General features: G+C 34.3%; 1 protein-coding gene across 2 annotated transcripts in view; it reads right to left on the reverse strand.

Annotated features, from left to right (window-relative positions):
* Nucleotides 1-18530, reverse strand: part of HACE1 (HECT domain and ankyrin repeat containing E3 ubiquitin protein ligase 1) — a 100506-nt gene that overhangs the window by 39459 nt on the left and 42517 nt on the right. For both annotated transcript variants that reach the window (XM_008067055.2, XM_021717090.1), the window contains 7 exons: nt 16806-16902; nt 15638-15739; nt 14879-14985; nt 9306-9456; nt 2732-3066; nt 2151-2219; nt 1821-1908 (listed from right to left, as the gene is read on the reverse strand). In XM_008067055.2, the coding sequence (XP_008065246.1) occupies nt 1821-1908; nt 2151-2219; nt 2732-3066; nt 9306-9456; nt 14879-14985; nt 15638-15739; nt 16806-16902 (949 nt within the window). The remainder of the gene's footprint in view (nt 1-1820; nt 1909-2150; nt 2220-2731; nt 3067-9305; nt 9457-14878; nt 14986-15637; nt 15740-16805; nt 16903-18530) is intronic.

Consider the following 18530-nt stretch of genomic DNA (forward strand, 5'->3'; position numbering starts at 1 on the left):
TACACAGATGCCCTCCTTACCACGCCCATGCTCCAAAACCTCATGCTGGGCCACCACTACACAGACACCCTTCTCACCCTGGTCAGGCAACAAAATTCCCTTCTCTGGGTCATCAAGGTAGATACAGATGTTTTTTCACTGAATTGTCCAGAAAGGGAATAGGGAAGAAAGTAAAAGCAGAGATAGTATTAAAAAATAGCAGGCTACCTGTCTTTCAAAACCTAAACTCTTCTTTCACCTATTATCACATTTGGCCCAAAACAGAATCATATAGTATAGGTTTAAAAAAAGGATCTGAGAACCAGATAAACTTTTAACTTCTGATTCTCTCACTTAGTAGCTGAATGACTTAAGTTATTTAACCCTTCAGCTTAGATCAAAGAGTACCAATCTTACTTGATTGTTTAAGAAAATTAAATAATCATATAAATCAAATATATAGTAATTTGGTCTAAAATTAGCACTTAATAAATGTAAGTTATTATTATCTTCCCTTTTACATTATAATTACTGGACAGGTGTCAAAAGACCCTATATGCATGTGCATAACTGAATAAAAATTGGTTCTTAGTTTTTTTAACTCCTAAAAGGGTCAGTGTCCCTAAAGACATTAAAAGCCACCTATGATATTTATTATCTTATGACTACTAACCAAACCACAGTTTCCAGACTATACTACCTATTTGACATTATTTCCTAACTTTGCAGGATTGTCATTCTCCTAAAGTAAAGTAATCAGTGGCTCCTGGCAGCCTAGCAAACAAAGAAAACTCTTCAATCTGGCAACATGAACCCAGCCTATCTTTCCAGAATTATGTCTACTCCTCACCTACATAAAATTTCTGTTGTAACCACTATAGTTTTATATGTTTCCGTCCATATGCCCTGCCTCATGTTAGCTAGAATATCTATCCTCCCCCTTTACTCCCATCAAAATTTTGCATGTTTTTCAAGGTACCTTAAAATCTACCTCCTCTTTGAAATTTTTCTTGATCATAAGCAGCCAGAAGCAAGTTCTTCCTCCCTTAAATTCCTAAAGAACCAGGTACTAATGAAGTTACTACTTTATGTTTACGATCTCCACTGCTAAACTGAGATCCTCTTGGAGAAAGGAAATCTGTTTTCTATCTCCAAAACAACTATCATTTACTGAGCATATATACCAGTCACTCTTCACAGTTTATTCTTCATAATAGTTCTATGAGGCTAGTGTCATTAACTCCATTTATAGATGAAAAAACCTAGGCTCAAGAATGTTAAGAAATAGCCAGGGCGCTTCATGGAGCGCAGGCACCAGATGCGCCATGAGCTGGGAAGCTAAGCAGGGTTGCTCCCAGTGAGCGCTTGGATGGAAGAATGTTAAGAAATAGGTACAAACCCTGTTAGGGGAAAGGTTGTCAAGTCAAATAAGTTTTGAAGATTGGCAAAGTTAAATCACTATTTTTACTAAAAGGTTTTCTCAGAACCTTTAACAGGCTGCCAATGTACTTTAAAAATTTCCAAAGGGAAAATGTTATATTTCCTAAATGTACTTGCCGATAAAATCCTTTTCAATCAGGACAATCAGTCTTATAAGACAAGTGTTCCATGAAATTCATTTCAGGAAATGTGGTGATGTGTTCTATTGGCTTTGCATAGGCCTTTGCACATCGTAGGCACTTAATACACATTGCTAAAGTAAATCTGCTCCTCTTAGAAACATGTAATTCCATTCCTCTTATAGCAGGAGGTCTTAAGTATGATAATTATTCCACCAGACAATATTAAAATTTTTTAAATTTAATTAAGTAGACTAAAAATAAGATTTAAAAAAATTCTACCTGTGCTTTTATGATATGCATGAATCTTGACATCAACTCAGGACATTCAAGAAGAAAGTGAAAGTGATCAAATATAATTTTGGGGTTTCTAAAAGAAAAATATATTTTGTTTAAATTGACAGGAAGGACAAGTGGCATTAATGAAATGCAAGTTCAGATATATGATACAGAAACAGAAGAAAAACACATAATAATCCACATCTACTACACTTTCACTTGTTATTGAGCATATTTTAAATAGTCACAGGAATAAAAATTTTTTTGTTGAGATAAAACTGAGTAAAAAGAGGAAAGGTGATCAGGGAAGTTTCTAAATCCCAGAAAGCTTACCTATTAACAAAGCATTTTAAAACTTCATCATGTTTGCAGACAAATTCAATGAAACGGGGTGAAGTCATTCTGTGGGGGGTAAAAACCAATCAGAATGTATAAACAAAAGTCTGTGATATAAAATATAGCAAATTTGATAAATATTGAATTAGACTGGCTTCTAAACTAAAAAAAAATGGAGTTTGATCTTCTTTATAAATTTAGAACACTGAAGCATGCCCAGTCAGTTTGTAAAATGAAAAAAATACATACACTGTAACTTCTCATCAGCAGATTATATCAACAAGTAACTTTTTAAAATTCTGAAATTTTACATATCTATGCTCTACATATTTTAAATACATAACAAAGATATCCTATACAAGGTGACATTCACCAGGTTACATAGTAAGAATTTATACGTCACTTGCTTAAAATTTAATTATTTTGTACTAGATCTAGGTTAATACAATGAGTATCCTAAAACAAGAACAGAATAGAACCTTAAATCAATAAATTATTTACTGTTACTAAAATTACAAAAAATATCATTGCTTTTTCTTCATCTATCAGAAAAAAATAATAAGCCAAAACTTTCTTACCCCAGAGGCATCTGACAAGAACAGCACATGTAAAAAGCTTGAATGACAGCACTTAGCCGGTTAGCTGTCATAGAAATAACATCCTGACAATCCGCACTGGCTTCCTGTTTCCCTGCAAGAGCATCTGGTTTTGATTCCCCTGCGCCAGTAGATAGGTTTTCATAGCTTCCAGGTCCTGGAGGTTCAAATGGAGGAATGGAAGCAGCATCCTGATCTTGGCCTTTTTGTTTCAGTAAAATAGAAGTGATATCTGTTGAGTCCTTCTTGTTTTTCATCAATTCTGTAGCTATTAAAACTAGCCATTCATCTAGTGAGTGCCAAAGCAATTCGAGAGGCTAAGAGAAAAAGAAAAATGTGTTTTAAACATCATTCTTAAACTACAGGATTAAAAAGCCTCACACAATCAGACAAATGTTACAAAAGAGGAAACTTACTCTAGATCTTCCCAAGTTAATGTGACAGTAATGCGTAAAGCAAGTAACAAAATTAATGTCATAAATTTAATCTGTACTTATATATACTTTGGAATAAAGAGGAAAAACTAAAATCTAACAAGAAATTCATAAGCAATCTTCTTTTAATTTTCAAATATTTAGTTTAAAAGTACATGTTACTATTATAATCACCCTAACATTTACTGTATTAACAAACATCAATACTTTTAAATTAGACAAATAAGTCTTTTTTCAGTTAAAAAAATGAGAATTTCTAAAAAAAACTAACAAGCAGCTTAGTTTACTGTGCCCTTTCTTTAAATGTAATTCCTCAAATGTTGATAATTAATAACAAATTATAAAACATGGCATATTTATGGATGCACACACACACATACATATATATACTTACACATACAATCCATCTCTAAAATTAGTGATTTAAAAAAATATATATTACCAAACCTTTATCAAAATTCTGACTAGCAATTTCTTAATTCCAAGTAAAGATTAACCGTTCAAAAAAAAAAAAAGAGAGAGGAGAGAATACAATGTTTCTTACTCCTACAGTATTAAAATATTCCTATTGAGAATAACGAAATGTCTTCTGTAAGTTAACAGCAAATGACATTTTATTTTTTAAATAATGCATCATATGTTATCACAACAGCTACAACAGAACCAAATACTAAATAAGATCAACTATAAACATGACCCAAAATAACTAACATTTTAAAAGCAAGCAGGAATATTAATACCCAATTACTGTTATAAGATGTGCCAGAATATTTTTAATCACAAAGATTAACAGTTCAAAAAGCAGTTAGGTTAAACAGTCTATCTTACATTATTTTAAATATTCCTATTGAGAATGATAAGCTATCTTTCTGCAAATAAACATAAAAGTTAATTATACTTCTTAATTCTTATATAATCACAGAATGCTACAAACAAGACCATGTACTTCAGAAAGGCCTACCCTTAAAATATTTCAACGAATGAAATGTTCTTCCTTTTAAAGACCACTATGAAAAGAGATTATATAATTATATTTGGAATCTTAGAAAATGTTAAATAACCTTTTCTACCAGGAAATTCTTCCCAATTATTATCTAACAAATACCTCCACTACATCTTCAGCTTTTCTTCAAGCTTCTATTACATTCGCTTTTTGAGAATTTTACTTATTGAATTTGCAGATAATTAAATCACCCCAAGTGGCTTTATTTACATATTACACCAAAAGTGGAAAACAAAACAAACAAGGCCACTATCATTACTATCAACAAAAACCTAGCTCACTCACTCAATGAATGTTTAGTTAGTATAAACTAGATAGACAGGTAAGTATAGCGTTTCCCTTTGTGTAAGAGAAACTAATCAGACCCTCTCTGAGGTTGAAATGAACACCTCTCTCACCCATAGAGGGTTTTTCCATAGTTTCCACAGACCTAACTGTTAGAAAACTTGGAGTCCCTGAGCCGTTTAAAGAAAGGTAAGAAGCATCTGCTGCCATAAACACTGACATGAAATTTTCACTGAAAGTGTCTTAAAATTCTAATCCTGATCCAAGTTGAGCCTATAGTTTCACTTCAAGAACAAAACATTAAACCTGCTGTAGAAGATGAAAAAGAACATTTTATGTCAGCAAACTATCTAGCTTTACATCAGAAACCAACTTCCAAAATGGAAAGAACAGGTGGTGATGTAAACTGCTTGAAATAAACAAAAAAAGGAATAATTGGCCTCTAAATGAGAAAGGATAAAACCTAGAAAATAACACACTGGATGGAGATGAAGCCTAAGGCAAGAAATGACACATGCTGATCATGCAGATGAGCGCTGAGTCTAAACCTGTAGTCCTATTTCCAAACACTGACGACGGGTAAAAAACTAAAGGCACATTTTGAGCAATGCAGAAATAGCATCAAAGAAAAAACTGAATCTGTGCCAAAATGATAGTGATAATAAAGATACTGAAAAGCTACAGTTTTCAGTAATGGAACACAGCAAACAATGAGAAGAAAGTGAGTAAAAAAAGAAGAGACATAGTAAGCCACGTAGGACCGTTCTTTACTTTTTTCCTTTTTCTCACCTTTTCTTTCTTTAATCACACATGCACTAAAACTAAACCCCAACCTCGAGGTGACTTTACCTACAGAGTTGTCTTCTGGATAGAAAATTCACTGTCAGAAAATTCATTCCTCAATTATAAAAAAGAATACTGTGAAAATAACTTTAAAAGAATACTGTGAAAATAACTTTAATTTCTAGCTGTGGTAGCAGCCACAGACAAAAAGGATTAAAATAATTTTTAAAAATTAAAATGAAACCATTGCATACTATATCTATGATGCTTTCAATATTCATAAATAACGACAAAACATATTAAATGAGAAATGAAACACCACATGTATCGATTATTAATGAATAATGAGTCAATTACTATAGAAAAATATTAGCAGGTTTCTTGGCATTGCAAATATATTGCTTCATTTCATATTACTGAGTGACCCTTTCCACAGACTTATAGTAACAATGATATGACAATCATATATGATTTATAAACATTCTAAGTTATATTTCAGAAATGTGATTTATAATCCCAAAAGTGTTGGGGAATTTTTAAATATTTCAAGATGTGCTGAGGTGAAGAACAAATTTGGTAGGAGAGCATTATGAACTTAGGTTCATTAATAGTACTTGAAATCCTGTTAGTCTGACTATTCTCAACTAGATAATGTCAAATGTCATAACTCACAAGATAAAATATTAAAGTTAAAAATTCATAATCTCTCGTTGCTTCCAAATTTTCCAAATTGTAAGTCTATGAAACTGTAGTAGCTATAGCTTACTATTCACGTCAAGAGAGCACGTCAAGATTCAGGAAGTCTCAATTGTCTTCCCCATGTTCACCCTGCTTTGATAATAAAAGCAAACTTCTCCTCCTTCAAATGCCTCCATGTTCCCAATTGTAAGTCTATGAAACTGTAGTAGTTATAGCTTACTATTCACGTCAAAAGAGCAGTCAAGATTCAGGAAGTCTCAATTGTCTTTCCCATGTTTACCCTGCTTTGATAATAAAAACAAACTTCTCCTTCAAATGACTCCATGTTCCCAAGGCACTAGATAAAAATCTCTTAACCCTGAAAGAATGGCCAAGTGTTAAGACTAACTTAAAGAACTTCTAAAATAAATCAGAAAGCTAACAACAGGATGTTAAACAATTTCACCTACCAAAAACACATGGCCTATAAACCCACTCATGCTTAATAGAAAAACCATTAGTTAATTCTAACAACAAGGTAATACGTTAGAGAACCTAGTTAATGAAATGGAAAGTAGGGATCAACTGCTACCTTAAACAAAATGTGGTAAGAATTAAAATGGTATTTTCAGGCTAACGTGGCAGCAACCCAGCAAATAGCAAAGATGTTTATAACTTGAATCACCTATGAACAGGAGACCTTACACACATGGGTGACAATGTGGCTTCTATTTTTATCCCTTATTATAAGTGGAATGATAACTCATTTTGTCAACCCACCAGATTATATATTTAATTCAAAAAATTGGATGGAAAGAGACTAACAAATTCCTTAAGAGCTAACACTCACTGGGCATGGTGGCTAACTCCTGTAATATCAGCACTTTGGGAGGCAAAGGCAAGAGAACTGCCTGAGCCCACAGGTTTGAGACCAGTCTGGGCAACTTGGCAAGACCTCGTCTTTACAATATATCAGAAACTTAGCCTGGCGTAAGTGGTTCCAGTAACTTGGAAGGCTGATGTGGAAGGATCGCCTGAGCCCAGCAGGTTAGGGCTGTGGTGGCCAAGAGCATGTCACTGCACTCCAGCCTGGGCGACAGAGTGAGACTTTGACTCAAAAAAAAAAAAAAAAAGCTAACTTATTAATGTTTTTTAAAAATTAGCCGAGTTTTGCAATAAAAGTGTTTTACTAAAATTAAAGTTCAAGATTTAAGAAAAAAATAAGTGGGTAGAGGCAAAAGTAGTTGCCAATGATACAGAAAACAACACTTAAAAAATAAAGATACTAACAAAATAAACAGGAAGGAAAGAACTTATCATATTATTATATCATAGATATAACACAAAGTCTGGATTCTATTTTTAAATAAAAAGCTATAAAAGATACACAATGATATTCTCTTCTGTTCTATTCTGTTCATACTGATTGCCTAGGTAGAAAACTATTTAAATCATGCTAATAGAGAGGTTACAAAGCACATGTTTATTTTCTGATATAATTAGCAAGTAGGCAGAAGATTCAAATTTTAAGAAGAAAAATCAGACAATATTGAATATAAATAAATTCATTTGGATAATGATTTAATTTGCTATTCAATATAGATAATAGAAAGTCAAAGCAGGGGTAAATTCAGTCACGAACAGAGTGAACCTGAGCATACTAAGAACAACTTCATATGATGTATGAGTAGTAAAACTCACTTAAAACAGCACTGACAAAAAAGTAGGTCAATAATGAAGACAAATTTTACAAAGACAGTAAGTTGTCACTCTTAACTAGTGTCTGTGGAGGTGGTGGTACATGAAAAGCCAAAACCTGAATAACAAAAGGATGCATAACTTCATTCTTCCAGGAGGTGGCACAATAAGAAAAAAAAAAGGAAGGCAATACACATACCCATTCATATACGACTAAACGTTTTCCTACACAATTTTTTTTTTAAGAGTAGAACAGATGGACAGACACATATACACACCTTTCTAAAAGACTATCATACCTGTTCTAGGTCTATTAGTGTCAAAATTCTTGCAAACCATTTTTTACATATCTGCCAAAAATTTTCCATGTACAAAAACAATAATTTTGCAGAGATCATTAATTTAGCGTTGAATTTTACAGACAATAAAACTGTCAACCTTAACTAGTTTTCAAGGAAGTAAAACATAAAAATATTTATCACTTTTTGGATAATCTGTATTTTATACTCAAAAGATTGTTCAAATAAATATAAGTAACTCATGAACCCCAAAGCAAATTTTATACTTTAAAAATCTCTTAATAAAATTATCTTTAAAAAATTACATGAAGTTATTAAATTACACCTTTTTCAAAAATATGTTACTTTAAAATGTCACAAAAGAAGACATTAAAAATAACAATTATAGCCATATTCATTTTGTTTACAAAGTTATAATTTAACCAAGGTAGCATCACTGCCTTGGGTTTTATATGGAATCATTCTTCCAAGGACTTCATCTATATGTGCTTATACAAAAAAGAGGCAGCTGGAGCAATATAAAATATTTTAAGAAAATATCTCAACGATTCTTTCTTGAAGTGATCCCAGGAATTAACTGTTAGTAAACAATTAACGCTTCAGTAAATGAAAGCAATCTTACTTTAAAAACACATACAGAGCTGGGCTCAGTGGCTCAGCCTGTAACCCCGCACTTTGGGAGGCTGAGGTAAGTGGATTGCCTGAGCCCGCAGGTTTGAGACCCACCTGGGCAACTTGGCGAGACCTCATCTCTACAATACAATACAATTTTAAAAATTAGCCAGGAGTGGTAGCTCGCGCCTGTAGTTCCAGCCACTTGGAAGGCTGAGGCGGAAGGAATGCCAGAGCCCATCAGGTCAAGGTTGCGGTGGCCGGGAGCATGCCACTGCACTCCAGTCTGGGCGACAGAGTGAGACTCCAACTCAAAAAAAATTAAAAATAAAAATAAATAAAAATACATATACAGACACACACCTAACATATACACAATAATAAAATCTAAATTAAAACTGAGTATTTTCTTTGCTTCCTAATATGAAATATACATTATATTTATTTTAAAAGCACAAAGGCTGCATATTACATTAAAAACCGTAATTTAATAAAATTAAATGTAAACACTAAATATCTCTGCCCTTAGAATAAAATACTACAGAATAAAAATATTAGTTATGAGAAAAATATAGAAAGCTCACCAATTAAGATTTGCTGTTGATTAGAGTTGAAAGGAGAAAGGAGTGCCTAACTTAAAAAGTGATACAGGTATAAACCAAACTTACGTCCTGTTCATGAGGTTTCTGATTAATGAATGCATGCTTTGTCAAATTCATCTCTTTTACGTCTATCTTCCTAACAACGTCATATACTTTTCTGACCTTGAACACCTGGCTTCTTGGAGTTTTATTCCCATTGTAGCCCATATCGATTCCATTACTGGGGGAGGACGGACCAATTCGAAAGACGTGACAAAATATTCTCACAATCCTTAAAAGACTCTTCATTTGAGCATCATAATTGCTAGATAGGCTGAAAATAAAAATTAAAATATGAACAGATTAGGGGGAATAAACCAAATTACATCTTAAAATACTTATTTGAAAACATTTTCATCCCACTACCATATGTTTTCATAATATAACTAGAGCAAATTTTTTTTTATCATGATAGGAGATAGAATGGAACGTTTAACAGCAAGTTACCAAATGTACATTATCTGACTTGCGTATGAGTGAATTACTATTTTTTAAGCACCCAGAATATAAAACCAATCATCAAAGCATAAACTATGAAGAAAATCACCCATGCAGAACAGTTAGTTTCTTGGGGCACCAATTTTAAGACAACCCGTGAATTTCACTTTCCCAAAGAATATTTGCAAATTAAATTGATTCTTTAGGCCAGGAGCAGTGGCTCACACCTGTAATACCAGCACTTTGGGAGGCTGAGGCAGAGGGATTGCTTGAGCCTAGGAGTTTGAGACCAGCCTGGGCAACAGAGCAAGACCTCACCTCTACAAAAAAAAAAAAATTAAAAGAATTAGTCGGTCATGGTGGCACACATCTGCAGTCCCAGCTACTTGGGTGCTGAGGTGGAAGGATCGTCCTGAGCCCAGGAGGGCAAAGCTACTGTAAGTCATGATTGTCGTGATCATGCCACTGCACTCTAGCCTGGGCAATAGAGTAAGACCCCGAATCAAACAAACAAATAAATAAATTGATTCTTAAGAATTCTGAATATACTTCACAGAGAAGCAAATGATCATGTTCTCAGGTCAACCCACAACTCAATTGTTTTAACTAAGAGGCTAAACCTAGCTCTGCCATTATATCCATAACCCCTTATCTCCTTTCCACCCCAGAACAGCAAACAATTGTTGATATACAGAACATTCACAAATGGAATAATTTAAAAATTACTATCAGGGTTATTCCCTAGATAACAGGCTGTCTTATGATTCTACATAAATATAGAAAATATACCCCCACAATGAAAAAAGAGAAGACTAAAATTCAACTAACACTATCATAGTGAACATAACATAAACTAACTTCCACAAATCAGAAAGTCCTTCAGAACTCCATAGCACCTTGGGATTGTTCATCATCTTGAATACCAATTAATTACTACTCTTCCACAGAAAAACTGTAGGAGCTGGATTAAATAATCAATAATGTAACTTTAAACAATTATTTTTTTGGTCAGAGGATGGTTTTATTTTGAAATCTTTAGCATCAGTTATCTTGTATCACGAACCTGCTGCACAAAAGCACAATAAAAAGCTGCATAAACTTTTGGGCAGAATGACACGATAATCGTTGTATAAATTGAATTATCAAAATATTACTCTCTTTTTCCCTGTATATATTGTATCCAATTCATTGAAATCTTTCTCTATGATATCTTTAGGTATCCTTTAACATTAAAAAATAAAAATTAGTAATTCAGGAATGGCAAATGTCTACTTCCAAATATTCCATTTTGATAAGTGCCAAATTAGAGAGCATTTTAAATCCCAGTAACATGTGAACAAAAATTTCTTGACATTTTCACTTCAATATTCATGTTATTTTCTCATTCTAAGAATCATTAAATTGTTTTTTTTTTAAAGTCAATAAAATCTAGCTGTCAGCTACCAGTATTAGTAAAATCTAATAGCCACTATTGTCCATGCTATATTTGACTGGGATAGCTACAGCACATTAGTAAAACCTTTCTTTGTATGTTTGTTTCAGTAACTTAGAATCAAGTATGTACAGAATCATTAATTTAGCTTGCACTGATTTTTACATATTTGTCTTTATGAAGTGTATCTAATATTACATCAAGATTGTTGACAAAATAGAAATAAATGTAGACTGGTTGTAACTATTTCCTATCTGTATTGTGTTGCAGCTCTTAGAAAAAGTTAACTTACAATGACTCTCAAATTCTACGAGAAAGATGTGAATATTCTTTTTCTCTGCACGATTACCACATATACAAGTATTTGTTTTACATAACTTACTGAGGCCGGGCACCGTGGCTACCGCTTAAAATCCCAGCATTAAGCCGGGCTCAGTGGCTCAACCTGTAATCCCACGCCTTTGGGAGACTGAGGTGAGTGGATTGCCTGAGCCCGCGGGTTCGAGACCCGCCTGGGCAGCGAGACCTCATCTCTACAATAAATCAAAAAATCAGCCAGGCGTGGTAGCGTGCACCTGTAATTCCGGCTACTCGGAAGGCTGAGGCGGAGGGATCGCCAGAGCCCGGCAGGTCGAGGCTGCGGTGGCTGGGAGCGGCCACTGCACTCCAGACTGGGCAACCGAGTGAGACTCCAACTCAAAAAAAAAAAAATCCCAGCATTTTGGAAGTCTGAGCAGAAGGATCGCTTGAGCCCAGGAGTTAGAGACCAGCCTGGGAAACAGTGAGACCTTGTCCCTACAAAAATTTAATAATTAGTCAGGCATGGTGGCACACACCTGGAGTGTCAGGTACTCAGGAGGCTGAGACGGATGGATTGCCTAAACCCAGGACATCAAGACTGCAATGAGCTGTGATCATGCCACTGCACTCCAGCCCGGGTGACAGAGTAAGATCCTGACTCAAAAAACAATAATAACAATAATTTCCTGATTTGTAATTTATTAGGGAAGAGAAGCTTTGTTTAAAAATTGGGGGTCAGCAAAAAAAAGTTAACTGGCTCTGAGGTGTGACTTTCTCCAACCCCCTCAGGCATGACCCACCATACCCAGCCGAGTACAATAAATGCTAACACAAGATTAATACCAATACTCACCACCAATCCCAACAGAGCTACTTACAGGCCCTAATGGCCATAAGAAGAACAGATTCTATAAAACATTTGAAAGGTAGTAGTAGTTTAGTAGAATCGTTTTAAAACTTCCTTTAGCCATGTATTCCTTTTTCCTACCCTGTTTCTCCCATTCCCCTAATCCCTCTGTCACTTTTAGAAGCCGGACTAGAACCCAGAATCTGTTCTTTATGCATAAGAATACAAATGCTGGTTTATTTATTACCTTGGCAATCATTTACCTTCAACTTTTATATGTAAAATGAAGATAACATCTAAATTACAAAGTTACTACGAAGTTTAAATGAAAAAAAAAGGTATCTGAATGTTCCTGAGCTTAGTACCTGCTTAATAAGTGATAAAGATGAACTGAAAATAAAACCACAGATAGATAAAACACAAGTATTTTCTGATTACTATGGAAGTACATACAACAGGACAAAGATTTGAGGGAGGGAAACAAGTTTTCTAATGCAGAAAAACAGGTTAAATGGCATTATGAGAGTATGTCAAATCATCTTCATCATCTGCAGCATCTTCCACTTACATAATTATCAACATCTCCACTATGTGGTATAAACTTTGCTTAGCATTTTACACTATCTTATTTCACTCATTCTCACAACTCATTAAGATACTTACTAGCATTTTCCAACAAAATGAAATAAAATCTAATAAAATCCTATACAGACTGTAATTTAAACATGAGAAAAGAGATTCCAAAAAGTTAACTGCTAAGGTCACACAGTAAATGGTGATGTCTGGATTCAAGCCTGAGTCTGGCTGACTCCAGAGTCCATGCTTTTAATTAATATGTCTGAATCTTGGAAAGGCTTCATCAAAGAATACTAAAGAGATTACTAGGAATGACCAAACAAAAGGAGAGTATTATGGAAAGCTGGAATTCAGTGAATCTTATAGACAGAGTCTAAAAGTAGTCTCAAAGATAAAAATAGACTAATTTTTAAAATAAGCAAATGGTATATTGAGTAGAACTGCTGAAGAAAGATTAAATGGTTAAAAAGAATACAAGAAGGTGATCTTGGTACCATGAAGTATAAGGAACCAAGCAAAGGGCCTTTTAAGTAATTCGTCAGAATGTGATTTTGATCTGAAATTAGGAAAAGTCCTAAAGAAGACTGAAACAAAGAAAAAACATACCAAACTTGATAATGTAGTTGACTTACAGAAGTGACATGATGTTAGGAGGAAAAAAGTGCAGTTGTAACTACAGAAGTGGGAAAAGATCACAATCTGTGAGTATATTAAGAGAAGAAAGGACAAACACATGGACTTCACAGCAACTTGGATGGATTTAAAGTCGATCATACTCAGTGATCTATCACAGAAACAAAGAACAGAGTACCACACGTTCTCATTCATAAGTGGACCTTGAACAATTATCATAATACTACAAGAAAGGGATTGGCAGTAGTGGAAAACTGCCAAGGGAAACGGGGTGGGATTGGCAGTTGAGGGAAACTGCTAGGGGAGGGAGGGGCACATTTCATCAACAAGGGTACCTGCATAATCAACGTCTGTATAGCCAACCCTGAATTGTACCCCACATCTTTAAAATAAAATTTAAAAATTTACATATGTGTGTGTGTGTAGATGAATTTACTCATTGCAAATTATGGAAACATAGATATATCAAACCAGTAACTGAAGTATCTTTGAAAAGTTATGTTATTCAATTTAATCTATTATTTTAATTTCTTAAAACAATAATGTATTATCAGAAAAGGCAACTGATTAAGATATATATTTCAAGATATAAATGTAAAGTAAGATGTGTTGAATAATGCTAATTTCTATTATTTTTAATAATGGAAAAAAGAAATTTTGGTTGTTTAAACATTGTTTGATTCTTGCTTAAACATTCTAAATCTCAAGTTAAGTTGTATATTGTAAAGTCTACAGTGTACTCTATTAATGAATCCAATAGTATTAAATATAGAAAAAAGATTGAAGATTAAAAAAAAGAGTAGAAGGGATTAGTAAAACAAACAGTAGAAAGAGAAAAGCATTCAGATTAGAAAGGGGTCAAATTTGTAAGCTAAGAAATAATAACACAATAACCATTTCTCAGTGGCAGCTTATTCCTCCTAATTGGGATGGCTAACCAAGTAGAAGTATAGAGGAAGGAAAATGCTATATACATAAATTCAAGTAATACAAAGGCATTATCTCTGTAGATGTAATGATAAGCCATTAAGATCACACAATCTTTTGGAAAGAATAAAGAATTGAACTGAGAGGGACAGTTCAGGGAGAAACCTTGAGAGTATACTGAAAGGGTAAACAGTAGCTTGTACCTAGCTTTATAAATTAGTGACCAAGATTTCTGAACTACTTTCTAATTCTTCTTCGTGTACATTTACTTATATGGCTAGTCTAAGCAATCATTTCATAAAATTCTAGACACATAAGCCCAAATTCACTTAAATATGCCCTACTCTATTAGCTTCTTTAGAGAGAACAAAGTCTCTTTAGTAAAAGCTGATTACACTGGTCCTTTTAAGCAAAACCAACCATGATAAGTCAGCAAATTTTCATAGCAACTTACCACTAACAAAAAGACATCCAAGAGTCTAAACTGTTTAGGAGATGAAGCCAGCAGTACCTATTGATTTGCTCTTATTTGGAAACACTTACCTAAGCAGTTTATGACCATTTGTTGTAGCAACCTCAGCAAGGCTTGTCAGAATCTTGAGGTACTGGCTTTCACTTTGCTGAGACAAATGCTCCAAAACTTGCCGCAACTAAATTTTTTACAAATAAAAAAAACGTTATTACATAGCAAATCATTAAATTTTATCAAAAAATTAAGTGCCTGTTAGTTTAATAAGTATCCTAAAGCTAATTAGCTAAAATCAAGCCCTTTACAGTTATTTTGCCTTACATAAATTTAAAAGTCAATATAGAGATAAAATGATATAATATCTTTGTTCAAGATCATTCAGTAAAAAACTGTAAAAAGTATAGACAGAATTTTAATAAAAGTATATTTAAAGAAATCAAATTCCAAACTTCTAAAATTTAAGAGAATTCTAAACTCTGCAATTTTTCTGTAAGTAGAGTTAATATAAATACAGGGCTGAGTAAACCAGTGATCATCAATCACAACATTATATTCCTCCTCACATTATGCTCCTCTCCCTATGGGTAATATTCTAGTTATCCTAAGGAAGAGACCAAAAACCCAAGACAGAAGATTCATAAGGCCAAATATCAGTACAAAGTTTACCAATTATCAAATAACTCATTCTTATCCTATAATGCAGACACACAAATTCAAATTATTAAAAGATTTGTAATAATAAATAAAATTACTAATCACATTTATAAAAGTTCATATATGCCAACCATGAATAAAGTTTGTTCATGTGCAAGCTACTGGCACAACTACATTACCATATTTTCACGGAGGTCTTCATTCTGGGTCATTTGAATAATAGTCTGGAAAAGCCTGGGGTGATACTGAATTAACACTTCACAAGTCTCTCCATATCCACCCTAAAAATAAGACTTAAAATTATTCAAGTTTAAAGACAAAGTCTCTTTCTTTTTTTTTAGTTGGATTCTCACTCCATTTCCCAGGATGGAGTGCAGTGGCACACTCACAGTCACCCCAGCATCAACCTGCTGGGCTCTGGTGATCCATCTACCCCAGCCTTCCAAGTAGCTGGAACTACAGGCATGCACCACCACACCCGGCTAACTTTTATTTTATTTTATTGTAGAGACGAGGTCTTGCCATGTTGCCCAGGCTGGTCTCAAACCCGTGAGCTCGGGCAATCCACTTTGGGAGCTCGGCCTCCCAAAGTGCTGGGATTACAGGATGAACCACCACACCAGCTGACAAAGTCCCTTTCAAAGGTCTTACTATTATTTTTTTTTTTTGAGTCAGGGTCTCACTCTGTCACCCAGGCTGAAGTGCAGTGGCATGATCACAGCTCACTGCACCCTCAGTATTCTTCCGGCTCAGGTAAGCCTTCTGCCTCAGCCACTCGAGTATGTGGGACTACAACAAGTATGTGCCCACCACGCCCAGCTAACATTTTCATATTTTTGTAGAAGTGATTTCTTTTTTTTTTTTTTTTTTTTTTTTTTTTGAGTTGGAGTTTCACTCTGTCACCCAGACTGGAGTGTAGTGGCCGCTCCCGGCCACCGCAGCCTCGACCTGCTGGGCTCTGGCGATCCTTCTGCCTCAGCCTTCCGAGTAGCCGGAATTACAGGCGCACGCTACCACGCCCGGCTAATTTTTTGATTTATTGTAGAATAAAATTTATTGATTTATTGTCTCAAACCCACAGGCTCAGGCAATCCACTCACCTCAGCCTCCCAAAGGCGTGGGATTACAGGCTGAGCCACGGAGCCCAACTAGGCAATTTCTTACTATGTTGCCCAGGATAGTCTTGAACTCCTGGGCTCAAGCAGTCCTCCATCTTGGACCCCCAAAGGTCATATTCTTTACGAAATAAAAATATTTTCACCTACCCTTTAAGTAAAAAAATTATGTCACCATTCTCAGTTTCTATTATAAAGATAAAGGGCTCAGAAAATATTACTAAAAACATACCTGTACACACAAATCTAGAGGGGTTACTCCATTTTTATCTGGCAGATATTTGGCTCCTCGAAATAGAAGAATCTGTGCTGTATCTCTCTGACCATGACTGAACAGAAATAGAAATAAGTTAAAAATATAATCTTTCGAAGTCATTATGAATTATGATTAATATTAATCAATGAAAGATTAATTTTTTTCAAATTAAGACAGAAAGATCTGAACTACATCCTCAGTAATCAAGAAGACGTTTCCCAAACTTGTTAATATAGACAAGAAAATGACCTATTAAATCTTAGAACTGAATCTGGGTCACATTATCTACATTAAGATATATTTTGGGATAAGTAACTACTAAACTATTACTCAGGCTTTTGCTTTATTTTTTCTTTCCACTCCCTTCCTAATCCCTTTCTAAACCCCAACCTGTCCTTTCTCAACTCTAGCCAGATCTTCTTCCTACCACACACACCCAAGTCCCTAGACTTCTTAGTCCAAATGAACTTCAATACTCAAAACATGAGTACATTTTATGACACTATAATACTGTTAAAGAAAATTTAAAAGGAAGCACAGAGAAAAGTAGCAATATAAGAGAATTGCCGGGGAAACATGAAGCAGAATTGTTACAAAAAAATACTATCTAGCTTTCAACCTTCATTTTATCACCCAGAGTTTGACTTCTGCTGATAAGCATTCAATCTGGCCTAGAAAGAACAACTCTCATATCCACATGCCCCATTCCCTGATTGTTCCCTTTCTTGTAGAAATAAAATTAGTAACGATCACTCTTTGAGCTCCTAGGACCAAGTTACTTCAAGGGTAGTAACCACTAGACTCCAGATCTCATCATTATTCAATGAACTCATCTGATCCTAAAGGCAGTAAAAAAATATATGTACAATCCAAGGACATTAAAATTTAAGGCTGATTTTAAGAAACACCCAAGAAGTCACAAAGTTTGGAAGGGCATCTAATTCAAAACCTTTACTTTGTAGATGATAAACGTAAGTAATTATAGCACAGGTGAAACCAGAACTCAGACTTCTGGGCTTCTAGGCCAATATTCTTTCCACAATGACAAAGAGGTATATCATGTCACAAAGAGAAAGACTAAACAGATTTCTCAGAAACTTAAAAAAAAAAAAAAACCCACTATTCATTCTCTTTCACAAAATGGCATTGTGTGAAGAATAATTTATAGCCAACTGTAATTAAATAGTTTTAAATATATATATAATAGAATCCGACTATGAATCTAGTGCCAGAAAATCCTGCAACAATACACTCCTGATTTATTATAATACTGATTACTTTCCTTAATACAAATACCAATAGGCCAGAACTAACTTGAGAACAATATCTAATTTACTCCAGAAAAAAGCAGGAAAAGAAAAGTATTAGTAAAACAGTAACCCCTCTGCAAGAAACAGTAGTTAGCTTTATTAGTGTGGAGCAAGTCTTCATCAAGCATCACTGGTCAGTAAGCTGCGAGTGTTGGTGTAAGCTGCGAGTGTTGGTCAAGATACTGAATTTAAAAAAATGTGGTACATATACACAATGGAATATTATGCAGCTATCAAGAAGAAAATCATCAACTTTGCAGCAACCTGGATAGACTTAGAGTCTATAATAATACTGAGTGATCATTCACAGAAACAAAGAACTGAATATCACATGTTCTCACTCATAAGTGGACTTTGAACAACTATCGTAATACTATAAGAAAAGGATTGA

The sequence above is a fragment of the Carlito syrichta genome, unplaced genomic scaffold, assembly GCF_000164805.1.
Source record: "Carlito syrichta isolate Samal-C Ts95f unplaced genomic scaffold, Tarsius_syrichta-2.0.1 Scaffold309276, whole genome shotgun sequence".
Taxonomy (NCBI): Eukaryota; Metazoa; Chordata; class Mammalia; order Primates; family Tarsiidae; genus Carlito; species Carlito syrichta.